Source organism: Colias croceus, chromosome 1, assembly GCF_905220415.1.
Source record: "Colias croceus chromosome 1, ilColCroc2.1".
Classification (NCBI taxonomy): Eukaryota; Metazoa; Arthropoda; class Insecta; order Lepidoptera; family Pieridae; genus Colias; species Colias croceus.
Genome location: NC_059537.1, coordinates 3,162,122 through 3,178,122, shown reverse-complemented (window position 1 = coordinate 3,178,122; position 16,001 = coordinate 3,162,122). Strand labels below are relative to the sequence as shown.

The 16,001-nt window shown below is 38.7% G+C and overlaps 1 protein-coding gene, 1 long non-coding RNA gene and 1 other non-coding gene across 3 annotated transcripts in view; 1 reads left to right on the top strand and 2 right to left on the bottom strand.

The window, feature by feature from the left end:
• Positions 1-447: 447 nt before the first annotated feature.
• LOC123697025 (formin-like protein 2) lies at positions 448-2,949 on the bottom strand. Its single transcript, XM_045643447.1, has 5 exons — positions 2,931-2,949; positions 2,773-2,833; positions 2,533-2,665; positions 1,294-1,378; positions 448-1,044 (listed from the first exon to the last, which is right to left on the bottom strand). Exons 2-5 carry the CDS (start codon positions 2,829-2,831, stop codon positions 560-562), a joined length of 762 nt encoding a protein of 253 aa, XP_045499403.1. The 5' UTR covers positions 2,832-2,833; positions 2,931-2,949; the 3' UTR covers positions 448-559.
• A 3,117-nt stretch (positions 2,950-6,066) lies between these two features.
• On the bottom strand, positions 6,067-8,765 carry LOC123697181. The gene is made up of 2 exons (XR_006752204.1): positions 8,031-8,765; positions 6,067-7,887 (listed from the first exon to the last, which is right to left on the bottom strand). It is a non-coding gene; the product is annotated as an uncharacterized LOC123697181 (long non-coding RNA).
• Positions 8,766-14,413: 5,648 nt separating this feature from the next.
• Positions 14,414-16,001, top strand: part of LOC123698167 — a 1,905-nt gene continuing 317 nt past the window's right edge. Inside the window, exon 1 of the ribosomal RNA XR_006752370.1 lies at positions 14,414-16,001. This exon is cut by the window's right edge and continues 317 nt beyond it. This is a non-coding gene — a ribosomal RNA (small subunit ribosomal RNA).

Genomic DNA, 16,001 nt, shown 5'->3' with positions numbered 1-16,001 from the left:
TAATATTCTTAAAACTAAAACAAACACTTAAAACAAATTAAGTACATATAAATCCTATAAAATTTAAAGATTAAAAAGTAAAACAACTAAAGACAGAGGACAGAAAATACTGTACTTAAACTATTAAATTAAAATATTAAAATCTAAAACAAACACTTAAAATAAATTAAGTACATATAAATCCTATTAAATTTAAAGATATATATAATAATAGTTTAAAAAAAACTAAAAAACATGCTTTTTGCAAATTGAAAAATGGAATAATTTTATCAAATTAGTGTATTGTCATCGGTCCTCAATAAATCTACAAAGTTTGAACGAAATCTGGCCGTTTAAAGTGGGTCAAAATCGCGCCCAAAGAAGTCGGTTACAAACAAACATTCAAACATACAGGTGAAGCTAATAAAAAGCGTGTAAAAAGTAAAACAACTAAAGACTGAGGACAGAAAATACTGTACTTAAACTATTAAATTAAAATATTAAAATCTAAAACAAGCACTTAAAAAAAATAAAAAGAAAGGCACTAAATAATACACTTAAAACCCTATGAAAAAAAAAATTAAGATGCGGGCCCTTGAGGCAATATCTCGAGCAACCTTTGCCCGATAACAGCTATTTGCTGCATCACCCTAGTTTGCTCGCGATTTGCCTCAACCTTTAGCGACTCCAGCCGCAGTCGCTCCATTTCTCTTTGGTGGAAAAGTTCCTCACGCTCCCTCTCACGTTCATGGAGAAGCTTTTCCCTTTCCCTTTCTCGCTCATGGGAAAGCTTCTCTCGCGTCTCCTCCAGTGCAAGGCGTCGTTGTTCAACCGCCACAAATTCTGTAGCGGCCCGGTCAAATGGCGTTAAGCCGCGATTCCTGCGAGCTCTCTGCATCCCATGTCGCGGCGAGGCAGTCGCAGATCGCGGTGACGCCGATGACCGTCGACCAGTGGGACGCGGAGGAGAACGCGGTAGAGGGGGCGGCGGACGTACTGGTGGTGGTGGTGGTGAGGGCTGTGGGTCTAGCAGTAGCGGTGATGCTGGCAATGTTGGAACACTTGCTGTTGAGTAATGAAAATAATGTTAAGGAGGCAAATATAATTCTGACTTCCACTTATATTATAAATTAGAAATGTTCATCCATTCCATCTGTTGAATAATATTCTCTAGGATACAAGCAAAGACTAATTTATTCAAGTCATTTAATGAATTATGTTCAATTATTATCGATTAAACTATATTATGACGATTGAAAACAGCTCCTAGAAGAAGGCTAATTTAATAAGTAAATAGAGTTTAATAAAACTTACTATTATAATTAAAATTCTCTAAGCCTACAGGAATTTCAATTTCCACATCTTCAGGAATGGGTTCTTCCCTTGGTACTGGTGGCGCCTGAAAAATATTTATTTTTATCAATATATTAGTTATTTATAACTTTTATCATATACTCTTAACACTTACAAATGTTACGATTAGGAATTGTTAGCTAAGTATTTTGTATAATTGATATAGATTTATAAAGAATAAAATATAATTAAAAGATATTTAATGTTCTCATCAACATTAAATATCTATTAATTATATTGTGATGGAATTACATTTTCAAACACTAGCTGTGCTCCGTAGTTTTACCTGCAGTGCTCTGCTCCTGTTGGTCTTAGCGAGATGATATATATAGCCTATAACCTTCCTCGATAAGTGGGCTATCTAAAATCGAAAGAAATTTTCAAATCGGACCAGTATTTCCCGAGATTAGCGTGTTCAATCAAACAAACAAACTCTTCAGCTTTATTATATTAGTATAGATTTTCAAGCTGTTTAGTTGTTTTATTTATTTAATACAATTCATTTTACACAAGTTGAAAGAGGCTTATATGTAATCTCTTTCAAAATAAATATCTATTATTGGCCATGCAAGTTACAGAGGAATTGGTGTGATACGTAAAGTTGCTATAATATAATAGTACTAACATTAAAGCCATGCTCTTGTATGCCAGCTTGACCAAGAACAGCAGTCTCTCCCAGTATGGCACAGACTCGGTCTTCCAAAACTGTTAGAGACAGCCTGCTGCTTGGACCACCACCAGTACCATTTGTGTGGTTGGAAATCAACATTTTCTTTTTTTTTTGTTTTAGTCTTCCAATCTGCCCAGACCTTTAGGTTTACATGTTGTGAGTTAAAGCGGTGCATGAAAAGGGCAATAGCAAAATAAATGAATATATTAAAATATACAGCTATGTTAACAAGATGCAAGTAAATAGCAAAACAATTGAGAGTTTGCAATATACACTTAGGTTAACAACATGCAAGTTAATAGCAAAACAATTGAGAGTTTGCAATATACACTTAGGTTAACAAGATGCAAGTAAATAGCAAAACAATTGAGAGTTTGCAATATACACTTAGGTTAACAAGATGCAAGTGAATAGCAAAACAATTGAGAGTTTGCAATGTACACTTAGGTTAACAAGATGCAAGTTAATAGCAAAACAATTGAGAGTTTGAAATATACAGCTAGGTTAACAAGATGCAAGTTCAAACTTACTTTCTTCCACTTCTCTTGTGATTTGTGAACCCCACCACCAACTGAATTAAGTAATAATGTGAGCCTTGCCCACATTTGGTCGGCTTTTAGTCGACCCTGAGGTCCCCGCTGTGGTCGAGAGAGGTCACCATACCTATGGGTAACACACACCAATGAAGCACTTGGTATTAATGATTTCATTGTTTATTATAAAAATATTGAAGCAAGTTTGGAATCAAAACTGTATTTTTTTAATAGTACCTTTCCATGAATTCTATAAGAGCAGAAAATTGCTCCTGGCTGGCGCGCAGTCTCTCCATTTCTAAACTAGAAAAATAAGTACACATAAATAAATTAAATTTAAACCTTGAAGACATTATATCTTTTTATGCCTCATTGCAAATGCAAAATTAACTTACCTCTATTTGTATTTTTATAATTTAAAGCACAACCAACCTGTATTTTTTAGTTCACTTCAAAAATTTTTTGACTTTTTACTTTTTCCGTTTTCGGAATTCGGCAGTTTAATTTGAATATTTCAAGAATATTTTTCAACATTACCAATGTCAAACTGAATGACAGTTGACAGTTTGACGTACGCTGACTGACGTTAGAATTCGAAGCCATAGACATTAGCGTACGATCCAATAGAATAAGCGTTCGCCAAGTTCTAATCCACTTGGCTACCTGTCGTTTATCGTATTCGATAAGGCGTCAACGTTTGTAGAAAGAGAAACGCTATAAATCGTATGCCACTTGGCTAGGGGGGCTGGTAATTTTAATATGTTCTATGAATAGGGCCGTAATAGGAGATGATATAACCTAATACAGAGTTACCTGGAAATAACTACCACCGTAATAGGAAAACTACTCCTTTTTTTTTAACCGACTTCAAAAAAAAGGAGGAGACGAAAGGAGGAAACGAGAGCGCGGAACGAGCGACAAAGAAGCACAATCGGACGTTGTCACGTTCAATTATCGTCAGTAAACCGACTTTACAGACAACCAATTTTTTTTTTTTTTTTTTTTTTATGTATGTACACCGATTACTCCGAGGTTTCTGAACCGATTTACGTGATTCTTTTTTTGTTCGATGCGGGATGGTGTCGAATTGGTCCCATAAAAATTTTATTCGGATAGGCCCAGTAAGTTTTTATTTTATGAGCATTTTTGTCTGCATTTGTAAATGTTGCAAGTGCAAGTTTAAAGTCGGTTGTTTTTAACGCAGTTATCATTATAATCCTAATTCGGACCCATCAAAAATTCGATAAACAAGAGAATGTAAATGCTTTATCAAACGATAACAGTTTTTTGGCTCATAGAGCAGGCTCCAAGGAGATGTTCGTTTGCATAAATAGCGGACCTAAATCTGACTTCTGATATATATTGTATAGATCCCAGACATCCTATAGACAGATGTTGCCAACCAGTTTTGTGGTCCCCTTCCCCGCACCCCGGTTATTAAATATGGCATACAAAGAAAAAAATAAACATTTCCAAAACATGCCGCGTGGGGTATCAAATGAAAGAGCTTATTGAGTAGATCACGAATATATAGCATACTATAACATTTCTTACACTTTCTCTAAGATTTTTTAGAAAATTTACGAAAATGGTCCATTTTTGAGTTAACTTTAAACCACTATAGATTGAAAACTCATGAATATATTTTTTAAATTATTATTTTAAATAATTAACAATTATAGTCCATTGTTTACGATTCAATAGTTCGTACAGTGAAATAGTTGCATGGGGGAGTGGGGGGGAGCATTCAAAGATGGCGAGTATATTTTCAAGTTTATGCCAGAAATAAAGGCCTAATACAAAAATATCGGTGTCAGGGCTTGGAATAATTATCTCTGCACTGTCGTTGTGTTTGACAGAATGAAAAATATGGCAGAACATTCTTGAATCAGCCTCTTAACCTCCTACGCACAGCGGTTGTAGCGTAACTCAAATTGTACTGAGAGCGTCCTGCGCTGACAAACACTGTGCGTAACGCGGCCCGTGACATTGAAGGTCATCAGTAGAGACGTACAAGTGAATGTTTCCAGTATAAAAAATATTTCTCTATGCCTTAAACATTTATAATTCAAATCGACACGACTCCGAGACAGGAAATACAGACACCACAAAAAAAAAAAAAAAAGTGAATCATTGATTGAGTTGCGTCATCGGCCATAGTTTGTACTTTGTAAAGTTCGTCTTGTTCAACGAATATTTGGATTGTGAATTATGCCGAGAGGAATAATTAGATGAGTGATAATTGAGACGTATATTACTGGAAATTTTACGTAGAATACGTTTATGATATTGGTTTTAGGGATATTTGAAGAATACTCAGTGAAAAAGTGTCTCAACTTTTCAGTGCGGAAGACGCAAAATGGCGCTTTTTTTCTTGTTTGTGAATAATGGATATTTGTTATTATTCATAGTGAAATACGTTGTGTTAAATGTGTGAAAATATAAGTGAATGTATTTGGCAATCGTGTAGTGATATGAAAACGTGAATATGATCATTTGATGACTCACCATTATCATGTAAGTGTTAGTAGGTATGTAAGCAATTAAAATTAAAACAAAAGAAAATCAATTTTTTTATAATTTTATAGAAAATATATATCGTCATGATTACATTTTTATGCTATAACTAGTTTCTTCCTCTTTCCAAAAATATATCATACATGGCATATAATTATAGAACAATAGGGTAAATAAAATTTTCAAACTCGGTAGTCATAAAAAAGCTAGATTTCGTAAACTACCTCGACATACTTGGGACGCATAACATCTGTGCGTATGACGCTAGACGGGTTAACTTAACAGAGCAAGTAATAGGTATAGGAAGAGACGGCACTCAGTACTTCGATTTCGAGCTCACGCACACATATGCATGTATTACTTAGGTTAAGTCTTATATCCCACCAAAAACATAAATGTAAAAATTGGAGCCGAGTTCAATCGTTGACTTAATTTGCCAAAAAAAGAAATGAGATCTAAATGTGTGCCAAGTTCTGCAGACAGTCCAGAAATTTATTTACAAAGATGTATTAAGTTCTTAGGTTGACTGAAAACTCAATTGTTTTATTTTCCCTTAGAGAACAATGTTTATTCCAAAATATAACTTTTTTAATTTGAATAATATAATTATTTTCACAAAGCAAACAACTAATGACCTATTGAACCCCATAATTTGATGAGGCTAGTTTTTAGAACCTCACAAAATATAAACAGTATGTAAAACAGTTTAAAAAAGTGGCTCGAAATGGTTCGTGTAAATATACACACGGCTGCTGCTCGCCAGTTCTCTTCGCTTGAACTCGGCTTGACACGCTGCCGCGTGTCTAGATACCAACCTATGAAAAGTTCACGTCAAAAATGATCCACATTGCTGCCAACATTTAAAAGTTGAAGTTGCTAGTGATGTCTCTTTGAGTACATATTATCGATAAAACTTCATATCGATATCGATAAAATTTTCGATGCTGGGTAACATCACTACTAATTCTCATCCTTATTCAAATTTATAGGAAATTAAAAATAAAACACCAACAATGTAGATCAATAAGTTTATTATAATATAATAATAATTACCTATATATAACATTTTTATATAATATTAAAACTCACTATTATCAGCAAAAATGGATAATTCCATTTGAATTTTGAATTTTACTGAATATCTTTATTTAGGCATGTAGGACTTAATTCGGCTTAAATATTATGTGAATACAACTAGATTCACATTTTATACTTTTCCTTGAAATATTTTGCGGGATTTCTATTTTAAAATCTCATTCTAAATTTCCAATATATCGTTGCCGTTCGGATCGCCATATTGGAATTGTAAGAAGTCGTTGTTTTCTTTGGACAAAACAATAATAATATTATCTCCTCTCCAATTGATTCTACAGCCAGAACATGACGTAATAGAGAAGTTTTCTCGTAAAAATTATTATTTTTTATATCTTCCTTTAATAGAACAGTCATTGGGTATATATTGCAAATACTTAGTCACAAATCACATTAATAATTATTATCAATTATTATCTACACAAAGATTTTAACATTGTTTACACATAACACTTTTTCTTCTTCTTTCACTTTTGGCAGAAATATAACAAATTAAAAAATTCAATGTACTGTACATTAACTGAGTAAATAAGTAAGAAAATCTACGATATACGAAGAACAGATTTTGTTTATCTTCCACCAAAACAATTAATAAAACGCCATTTTGAATTCAAATTTCAAACAACAAATCAACATCAAGAGGTTGTCTATGCTTAAGTCTTAACCATTGACAAGAAATCGAAGAAAGAAAGAAATAATTTATTAATGTATTAGCTTAAAATTAAAATATACAAAAATAAGGTTTAAAAAAAAATAAGAAATAATAATAAATAATTAAAACTAAAATATTAAATCTAATATTAAATGATTACATCGGAGGGGCCAACATTAGAAATGTTTTTATTTTTTCTAAAAGTTGGCAGAACAGACTCTCCCTTAGGTCTTTGAAAAGTACAAAATAATTTGAACTGTATGTCAATTGAATGAAGTTTAAAATTGCTTGATAATGGAAGCCTAACCAAAACGATGTTCTTAAGGACGCGTTTACGAATCTGACAAAAATAAGCAGTTTTTCGGTACATTTTGCGACAAAATAATACAAAACCAAATTAAACTAATAATTACTATAGATAGATTAATCCTTAACCCTCAATTCACTAGGTGAAATTTGCTAACATAAACAGCTTCCATGAGTCCACTGGACTCATATATTTTCTTGGCGTGTTTTTTTCAAATAAAACTCTTTTTTTTATTAAGTTTTTTTATTATTATTTTTAAATGTTTATTAAGGCACTACAAAAAAATAATAAAACTGGATAAACTTCTGAAATACTCTTAAAAATAAAAAAAAACTTATTCTAATAGTCTTAGAAAACAGAGTTATTTTCAAAGCCCTACAATAATGGCAAATATTTTTAACTAATGGCTCTTTTTAATTTTATAAGACTTCTAAAGGAATGCAAAACCGAAAATAAACAACAAAAATGTACGCTTCTATACAAAAAAATAAAACGTGCAATGGGGTATTGCCACCGATTGCAGGCAGCGACGGCATGCCATTTTTGAGCAACTCAAACATACAGGCTTCAGACATCTAGTGCCTGAATGTGCAGTCTTTGTTCTCTTTTTGTAATTACATGGATAACAATGCTTTCTTTCTGTCCTAGATAGCTTGTCTTCGGTTTCAGAATGGCTCGCATCTTCATCATTCATAATTTGTGTGATCCATGATTCCAAAACAGAATCTGCCTGGTCTTCATTCATATTTACAACTTTATGTTGTTTTAGATCCATTTTACAAACCTACAACAACAACAAATATTAAAATACATATTTTTATATCATTAATACGACAAATAAGCAACATTTAAGAATCGTAACAAATAAATAAAATATTACTTAATTCACTAGTGAGTCCATGGGACTCACTCGACGTAATAACTTACCTATTACGCAGCGCAGGCGCACGTCCTCTCGCTACCGCGGTGCCCACGTCACTGCAGGAAGGTACTGAGACGGTGGAGGAAATAAGTCACCAGGGGAAAAAAATATAATAGTTTGAAAGTTCGATGTGAGTCCAATGGACTCAGGTAGTGAATTAAGGGTTAATCTTTAAATGGTAGCAATTTTTTAGTCGAAAATTTTGGTTTATAATATTATAAAAAATATTTTCCGTTGCCCTTTCACACAAAATTGACAATATCGTGCTGAATAAAGGAACATTTTTCATGTATTTAATAAAATAAATTTAATGATTTAAAAATATTTTAAGTAAGCAGACATGTCCAACTCAAAAAGGTAGCAAAGAAAACTATCAAAATGTTACAAATAGGCTGAGAAATCAAACCTTATTTTTTCACATATTTAGTTGTAACGCGTGATACTTATTGGATTGAAATAAGGGTTATTTTACTGGCTCATCTTGATTTATTGCACAAAAATTTGTAATGAAATATTTTAGTCTGCGCTCGGCCGCCGTTGTGAGTGGACACTGTGACGCTTGTAAGCAGCTCCTCGTTTACGAAAAGATCACTGTACGAATACAAAATATTTGACCTAATAAACTTGATCCTTCACGCATTCATTTTATTTATAGATTTTATACTTATGGGATTATAAATTTCATATTTAGTTTCTGACTTGATGGAGTGACCTGAAGGTGTACTTCGAAGACTGCTACTGGAACTAATAAACGATTAGAGCTAGGTGTGCCGAGTTTGGGCTCATTTTGTTAGTTATGTTGAGACCTTACCTCCAGACTTGATGGAGTGACCTGCAGGTGTACTTCGAAGACGGCTACTGGAACTAATAGACGAGTAGAGCTAGGTATGCCGAGTTTGGGCTCGTTTTGTTAGTTACATTGAGACCATACCTCCAGACTTGATGGAGTGACCTGAAGGTGTACTTCGAAGACTGCTACTGGAACTAATAAACGATTAGAGCTAGGTGTGTCGAGTTTGGGCTCATTTTGTTAGTTATGTTGAGACCTTACCTCCGGATTTGATGGAGTGTCCTGAAGGTGTACTTCGAAGACTGCTACTGGAACTAATAGACGAGTAGAGACTAGGTGTGCCGAGTTTGGGCTCGTTTTGTTAGTTATGTTGAGACCTTACCACCGGACTTAATGGAGTGACCTGCAGGTGTACTTCGAAGACTGCTACTGGAACTATTAGACGAGTAGAGCTAGGTGTGCCGAGTTTGGGTTCATTTTGTTAGTTATGTTGAGACCTTACCACCGGACTTGATGGAGTGACCTGCAGGTGTACTTCGAAGACGGCTACTGGAACTAATAGACGAGTAGAGCTAGGTATGCCGAGTTTGGGCTCGTTTTGTTAGTTACATTGAGACCATACCTCCAGACTTGATGGAGTGACCTGAAGGTGTACTTCGAAGACTGCTACTGGAACTAATAAACGATTAGAGCTAGGTGTGTCGAGTTTGGGTTCATTTTGTTAGTTATGTTGAGTCCTTACCACCGGACTTGATGGAGTGACCTGCAGGTGTACTTCGAAGACGGCTACTGGAACTAATAGACGAGTAGAGCTAGGTATGCCGAGTTTGGGCTCGTTTTGTTAGTTACATTGAGACCATACCTCCAGACTTGATGGAGTGACCTGAAGGTGTACTTCGAAGACTGCTACTGGAACTAATAAACGATTAGAGCTAGGTGTGCCGAGTTTGGGCTCGTTTTGTTAGTTATGTTGAGACCTTACCACCGGACTTAATGGAGTGACCTGCAGGTGTACTTCGAAGACTGCTACTGGAACTATTAGACGAGTAGAGCTAGGTGTGCCGAGTTTGGGTTCATTTTGTTAGTTATGTTGAGACCTTACCTCCAGACTTGATGGAGTGACCTGCAGGTGTACTTCGAAGACGGCTACTGGAACTAATAGACGAGTAGAGCTAGGTATGCCGAGTTTGGGCTCGTTTTGTTAGTTACATTGAGACCATACCTCCAGACTTGATGGAGTGACCTGAAGGTGTACTTCGAAGACTGCTACTGGAACTAATAAACGATTAGAGCTAGGTGTGTCGAGTTTGGGCTCATTTTGTTAGTTATGTTGAGACCTTACCTCCGGATTTGATGGAGTGTCCTGAAGGTGTACTTCGAAGACTGCTACTGGAACTAATAAACGATTAGAGCTAGGTGTGTCGAGTTTGGGCTCATTTTGTTAGTTATGTTGAGACCTTACCTCCGGATTTGATGGAGTGTCCTGAAGGTGTACTTCGAAGACTGCTACTGGAACTAATAGACGAGTAGAGACTAGGTGTGCCGAGTTTGGGCTCGTTTTGTTAGTTATGTTGAGACCTTACCACCGGACTTAATGGAGTGACCTGCAGGTGTACTTCGAAGACTGCTACTGGAACTATTAGACGAGTAGAGCTAGGTGTGCCGAGTTTGGGTTCATTTTGTTAGTTATGTTGAGACCTTACCACCGGACTTGATGGAGTGACCTGCAGGTGTACTTCGAAGACGGCTACTGGAACTAATAGACGAGTAGAGCTAGGTATGCCGAGTTTGGGCTCGTTTTGTTAGTTACATTGAGACCATACCTCCAGACTTGATGGAGTGACCTGAAGGTGTACTTCGAAGACTGCTACTGGAACTAATAAACGATTAGAGCTAGGTGTGTCGAGTTTGGGTTCATTTTGTTAGTTATGTTGAGTCCTTACCACCGGACTTGATGGAGTGACCTGCAGGTGTACTTCGAAGACGGCTACTGGAACTAATAGACGAGTAGAGCTAGGTATGCCGAGTTTGGGCTCGTTTTGTTAGTTACATTGAGACCATACCTCCAGACTTGATGGAGTGACCTGAAGGTGTACTTCGAAGACTGCTACTGGAACTAATAAACGATTAGAGCTAGGTGTGTCGAGTTTGGGCTCATTTTGTTAGTTATGTTGAGACCTTACCTCCGGATTTGATGGAGTGTCCTGAAGGTGTACTTCGAAGACTGCTACTGGAACTAATAGACGAGTAGAGCTAGGTATGCCGAGTTTGGGCTCGTTTTGTTAGTTACATTGAGACCATACCTCCAGACTTGATGGAGTGACCTGAAGGTGTACTTCGAAGACTGCTACTGGAACTAATAAACGATTAGAGCTAGGTGTGTCGAGTTTGGGCTCATTTTGTTAGTTATGTTGAGACCTTACCTCCGGATTTGATGGAGTGTCCTGAAGGTGTACTTCGAAGACTGCTACTGGAACTAATAGACGAGTAGAGACTAGGTGTGCCGAGTTTGGGCTCGTTTTGTTAGTTATGTTGAGACCTTACCACCGGACTTAATGGAGTGACCTGCAGGTGTACTTCGAAGACTGCTACTGGAACTATTAGACGAGTAGAGCTAGGTGTGCCGAGTTTGGGTTCATTTTGTTAGTTATGTTGAGACCTTACCACCGGACTTGATGGAGTGACCTGCAGGTGTACTTCGAAGACGGCTACTGGAACTAATAGACGAGTAGAGCTAGGTATGCCGAGTTTGGGCTCGTTTTGTTAGTTACATTGAGACCATACCTCCAGACTTGATGGAGTGACCTGAAGGTGTACTTCGAAGACTGCTACTGGAACTAATAAACGATTAGAGCTAGGTGTGTCGAGTTTGGGTTCATTTTGTTAGTTATGTTGAGTCCTTACCACCGGACTTGATGGAGTGACCTGCAGGTGTACTTCGAAGACGGCTACTGGAACTAATAGACGAGTAGAGCTAGGTATGCCGAGTTTGGGCTCGTTTTGTTAGTTACATTGAGACCATACCTCCAGACTTGATGGAGTGACCTGAAGGTGTACTTCGAAGACTGCTACTGGAACTAATAAACGATTAGAGCTAGGTGTGCCGAGTTTGGGCTCGTTTTGTTAGTTATGTTGAGACCTTACCACCGGACTTAATGGAGTGACCTGCAGGTGTACTTCGAAGACTGCTACTGGAACTATTAGACGAGTAGAGCTAGGTGTGCCGAGTTTGGGTTCATTTTGTTAGTTATGTTGAGACCTTACCTCCGGACTTGATGGAGTGACCTGCAGGTGTACTTCGAAGACGGCTACTGGAACTAATAGACGAGTAGAGCTAGGTATGCCGAGTTTGGGCTCGTTTTGTTAGTTACATTGAGACCATACCTCCAGACTTGATGGAGTGACCTGAAGGTGTACTTCGAAGACTGCTACTGGAACTAATAAACGATTAGAGCTAGGTGTGTCGAGTTTGGGCTCATTTTGTTAGTTATGTTGAGACCTTACCTCCGGATTTGATGGAGTGTCCTGAAGGTGTACTTCGAAGACTGCTACTGGAACTAATAGACGAGTAGAGACTAGGTGTGCCGAGTTTGGGCTCGTTTTGTTAGTTATGTTGAGACCTTACCACCGGACTTAATGGAGTGACCTGCAGGTGTACTTCGAAGACTGCTACTGGAACTATTAGACGAGTAGAGCTAGGTGTGCCGAGTTTGGGTTCATTTTGTTAGTTATGTTGAGACCTTACCACCGGACTTGATGGAGTGACCTGCAGGTGTACTTCGAAGACTTCTACTGGAACTAATAGACGGTTAGAGCTAGGTGTGCCGAGTTTGGGCTCATTTTGTTAGTTATATTGAGACCTTACCTCCGGACTTGATGGAGTGTCCTGAAGGTGTACTTCGAAGACTGCTACTGGAACTAATAGACGAGTAGAGCTAGGTGTGCCGAGTTTGGGCTCATTTTGTTAGTTATGTTGAGACCTTACCTCCGGACTTGATGGAGTGACCTGCAGGTGTACTTCGAAGACTGCTACTGGAACTAATAAACGATTAGAGCTAGGTGTATCGAGTTTGGGTTCATTTTGTTAGTTATGTTGAGACCTTACCTCCGGACTTGATGGAGTGTCCTGAAGGTGTACTTCGAAGACTGCTACTGGAACTAATAGACGAGTAGAGCTAGGTGTGCCGAGTTTGGGCTCGTTTTGTTAGTTATGATGAGACCTTACCTCGGGACTTGATGGAGTGACCTGAAGGTGTACTTCGAAGACTGCTACTGGAACTAATAGACGAGTAGAGCTAGGTGAGGCGAGTTTGGGCTTGTTTTGTCTTCGAAGTACACCTTCAGGACACTTCATCAAGTCCGGAGGTAAGGTCGCCCTCTTTTGTCGTTGTTGTTGTTGTTGTTTGTTGTTGTTGTTGTTGTTGTTGTTGTTGTTGTTGTTTATAATTTATTTAATATGGACCACGAAATTTATAATCATGAATTATTTTTGACGACTGCACGCCGTAACTGCACGCGTGCAAAGTTTTTTGACTTGACCTTGAAAACACGAGGCGTTAGTCGCGCGCGGCGTATGTTTGTATGTATGTATTATGTATGTATGTATGTACATATGCCATGCGTGATACGTGAATAGTATCTGAAAAAAATAAACAAGCAGAAACATCGTAGCCGGGATGCGAGACAATCGGTGCGCGAGGCTAGCGAAGACGGGGGGGCGTTGCGCGTGGGCAGCGAGACATTTGTACGTACGTATGTGTATGTATCATTATTTCGTCGCTGTTGTACCGCGTCGCCCGTGTGCTCTGCGCTCTCCTCGTTGCCGCCGTTCGCGTGTCGGTGTGGGGTTGGTGTTTGGTGGTGAGTCTGTGACAGAGTTGTAGAGTAGTGTGTTAGTTCTATGAAATAATAAAAGACCACCAAAGATGATGATATTGTAAAAGCGTTTGTGCATACGGCGCGATACAGTTTTTAATCTTTAGTGGTGGTAGTAGTAGTAGTAGTTAGTAGTAGTAGTAGAAGAAGTAGAAATTAGTAACTGTAGTAACATTGCGTCTGCCGACGGTTTGATAGATTGTCAGTTTCGTAGATTGTATTTTATATGTGTAGTGTAATAAATAATATTACGCATCTTGATACACTCTCGGAGCGCAGACCGTGAAAAATATACGACTACTATTGAACGGCAGTATAAAATTTTTTATTGCTCACATCGCACACGTTTGTGATGTACCAATGGGCTTTTATCAGATGTTTATATGTGGTCGCAATTTTCGATCCTTCCACTCTCCGTGCGTAGATTGATCGTTTGCGTCATAAAAGTTGACCGATATTAAAATTTTTCCTTCGCTTGATGCGAATGGGAATTGTTAAGGGGTGTCTCGTTAAGATGATACTTTCAACGATTTAACTGACTGTGGTTCAGATTTATCCACGTGTGCGCGCGCGCGTGTGTGAATAGTGTGCGTGTGACGGTCGCCGCCGTTGCATATCATGTTATTTAAACACGCCGCGCGCATATGTATGTATATAGAGAAGCGAACGTCGCGGCGGCATCGTCGTGTCACGTTTGAGGCTCTAGCGGAAGCTTTAGTTAGCTCCCTGGTTGATCCTGCCAGTAGTTATATGCTTGTCTCAAAGATTAAGCCATGCATGTCTCAGTGCAAGCCGTATTAAGGCGATACCGCGAATGGCTCAATATATCAGTTTTGGTTCCTTAGATCTTACTCAGTTACTTGGATAACTGTGGTAATTCTAGAGCTAATACATGCAATCAGAACTCTGACCAGTGATGGAATGAGTGCTTTTATTAGATCAAAACCAATCGACGGAGGGCCTGGCGTCTGAAGTCGTTAATTTTGATGAATCTGGATAACTTTTGCCGATCGCATGGTCCAGTACCGGCGACGCATCTTTCAAATGTCTGCCTTATCAACTTTCGATGGTAGTTTCTGCGACTACCATGGTTGTCACGGGTAACGGGGAATCAGGGTTCGATTCCGGAGAGGGAGCCTGAGAAACGGCTACCACATCCAAGGAAGGCAGCAGGCGCGCAAATTACCCACTCCCGGCACGGGGAGGTAGTGACGAAAAATAACGATACGGGACTCTTACGAGGCCTCGTAATCGGAATGAGTACACTTTAAATATTTTAACGAGGAACAATTGGAGGGCAAGTCTGGTGCCAGCAGCCGCGGTAATTCCAGCTCCAATAGCGTATACTAAAATTGTTGCGGTTAAAAAGCTCGTAGTTGCATTTGTGCGCCGCGCTGTCGGTGCACCGCATCCGCGGTGATACTGACACGTTTGCGGAGCATATCGTCGGTGAGCCGGTCGTTAAAAGCCGGTTCAATATCAAAATCCTATCGCGGTGCTCTTCAGTGAGTGTCGAGGTGGGCCGACAATTTTACTTTGAACAAATTAGAGTGCTCAAAGCGGGCTCAAAATGCCGCTTGAATATTTCGTGCATGGAATAATAGAATATGATCTCGGTTCTATTTTGTTGGTTTTCAGAACTCCGAGGTAATGATTAATAGGGATAACTGGGGGCATTCGTATTGCGACGTTAGAGGTGAAATTCTTGGATCGTCGCAAGACGAACATCAGCGAAAGCATTTGCCAAAGGTGTTTTCATCAATCAAGAACGAAAGTTAGAGGTTCGAAGGCGATTAGATACCGCCCTAGTTCTAACCGTAAATATGTCATCTAGCGATCCGCCGACGTTACTACAATGGCTCGGCGGGCAGCTTCCGGGAAACCAAAGATTTTGGACTCCGGGGGGAGTATGGTTGCAAAGCTGAAACTTAAAGGAATTGACGGAAGGGCACCACCAGGAGTGGAGCCTGCGGCTTAATTTGACTCAACACGGGAAATCTCACCAGGCCCGGACACCGGAAGGATTGACAGATTAATAGCTCTTTCTTGATTCGGTGGGTGGTGGTGCATGGCCGTTCTTAGTTGGTGGAGCGATTTGTCTGGTTAATTCCGGTAACGAACGAGACTCTAGCCTGCTAAATAGGCGTCGTCATTTAGGTGTGCGCGGCTCTCGGGTCGCGCAACTCACTGGCGGCGTATTAAAATTCTTCTTAGAGGGACCGGCGGCTTTGAGCCGCACGAGATTGAGCAATAACAGGTCTGTGATGCCCTTAGATGTCCTGGGCCGCACGCGCGCTACACTGAAGGAATC

Bases quoted from the DNA above. Each gene is read 5' to 3' on its own strand.
- LOC123697025 (XM_045643447.1), bottom strand. From the start codon at position 2,831: ATGGAGAGACTGCGCGCCAGCCAGGAGCAATTTTCTGCTCTTATAGAA. The intron at 1,379-2,532 runs GTAAGTTTGAAC...AATATTTTTCAG, and splicing joins CACAAGAGAAGTGGAAGAAA to GCGCCACCAGTACCAAGGGA. The intron at 1,045-1,293 runs GTAAGTTTTATT...ATTACTCAACAG, and splicing joins AGAGAATTTTAATTATAATA to CAAGTGTTCCAACATTGCCA.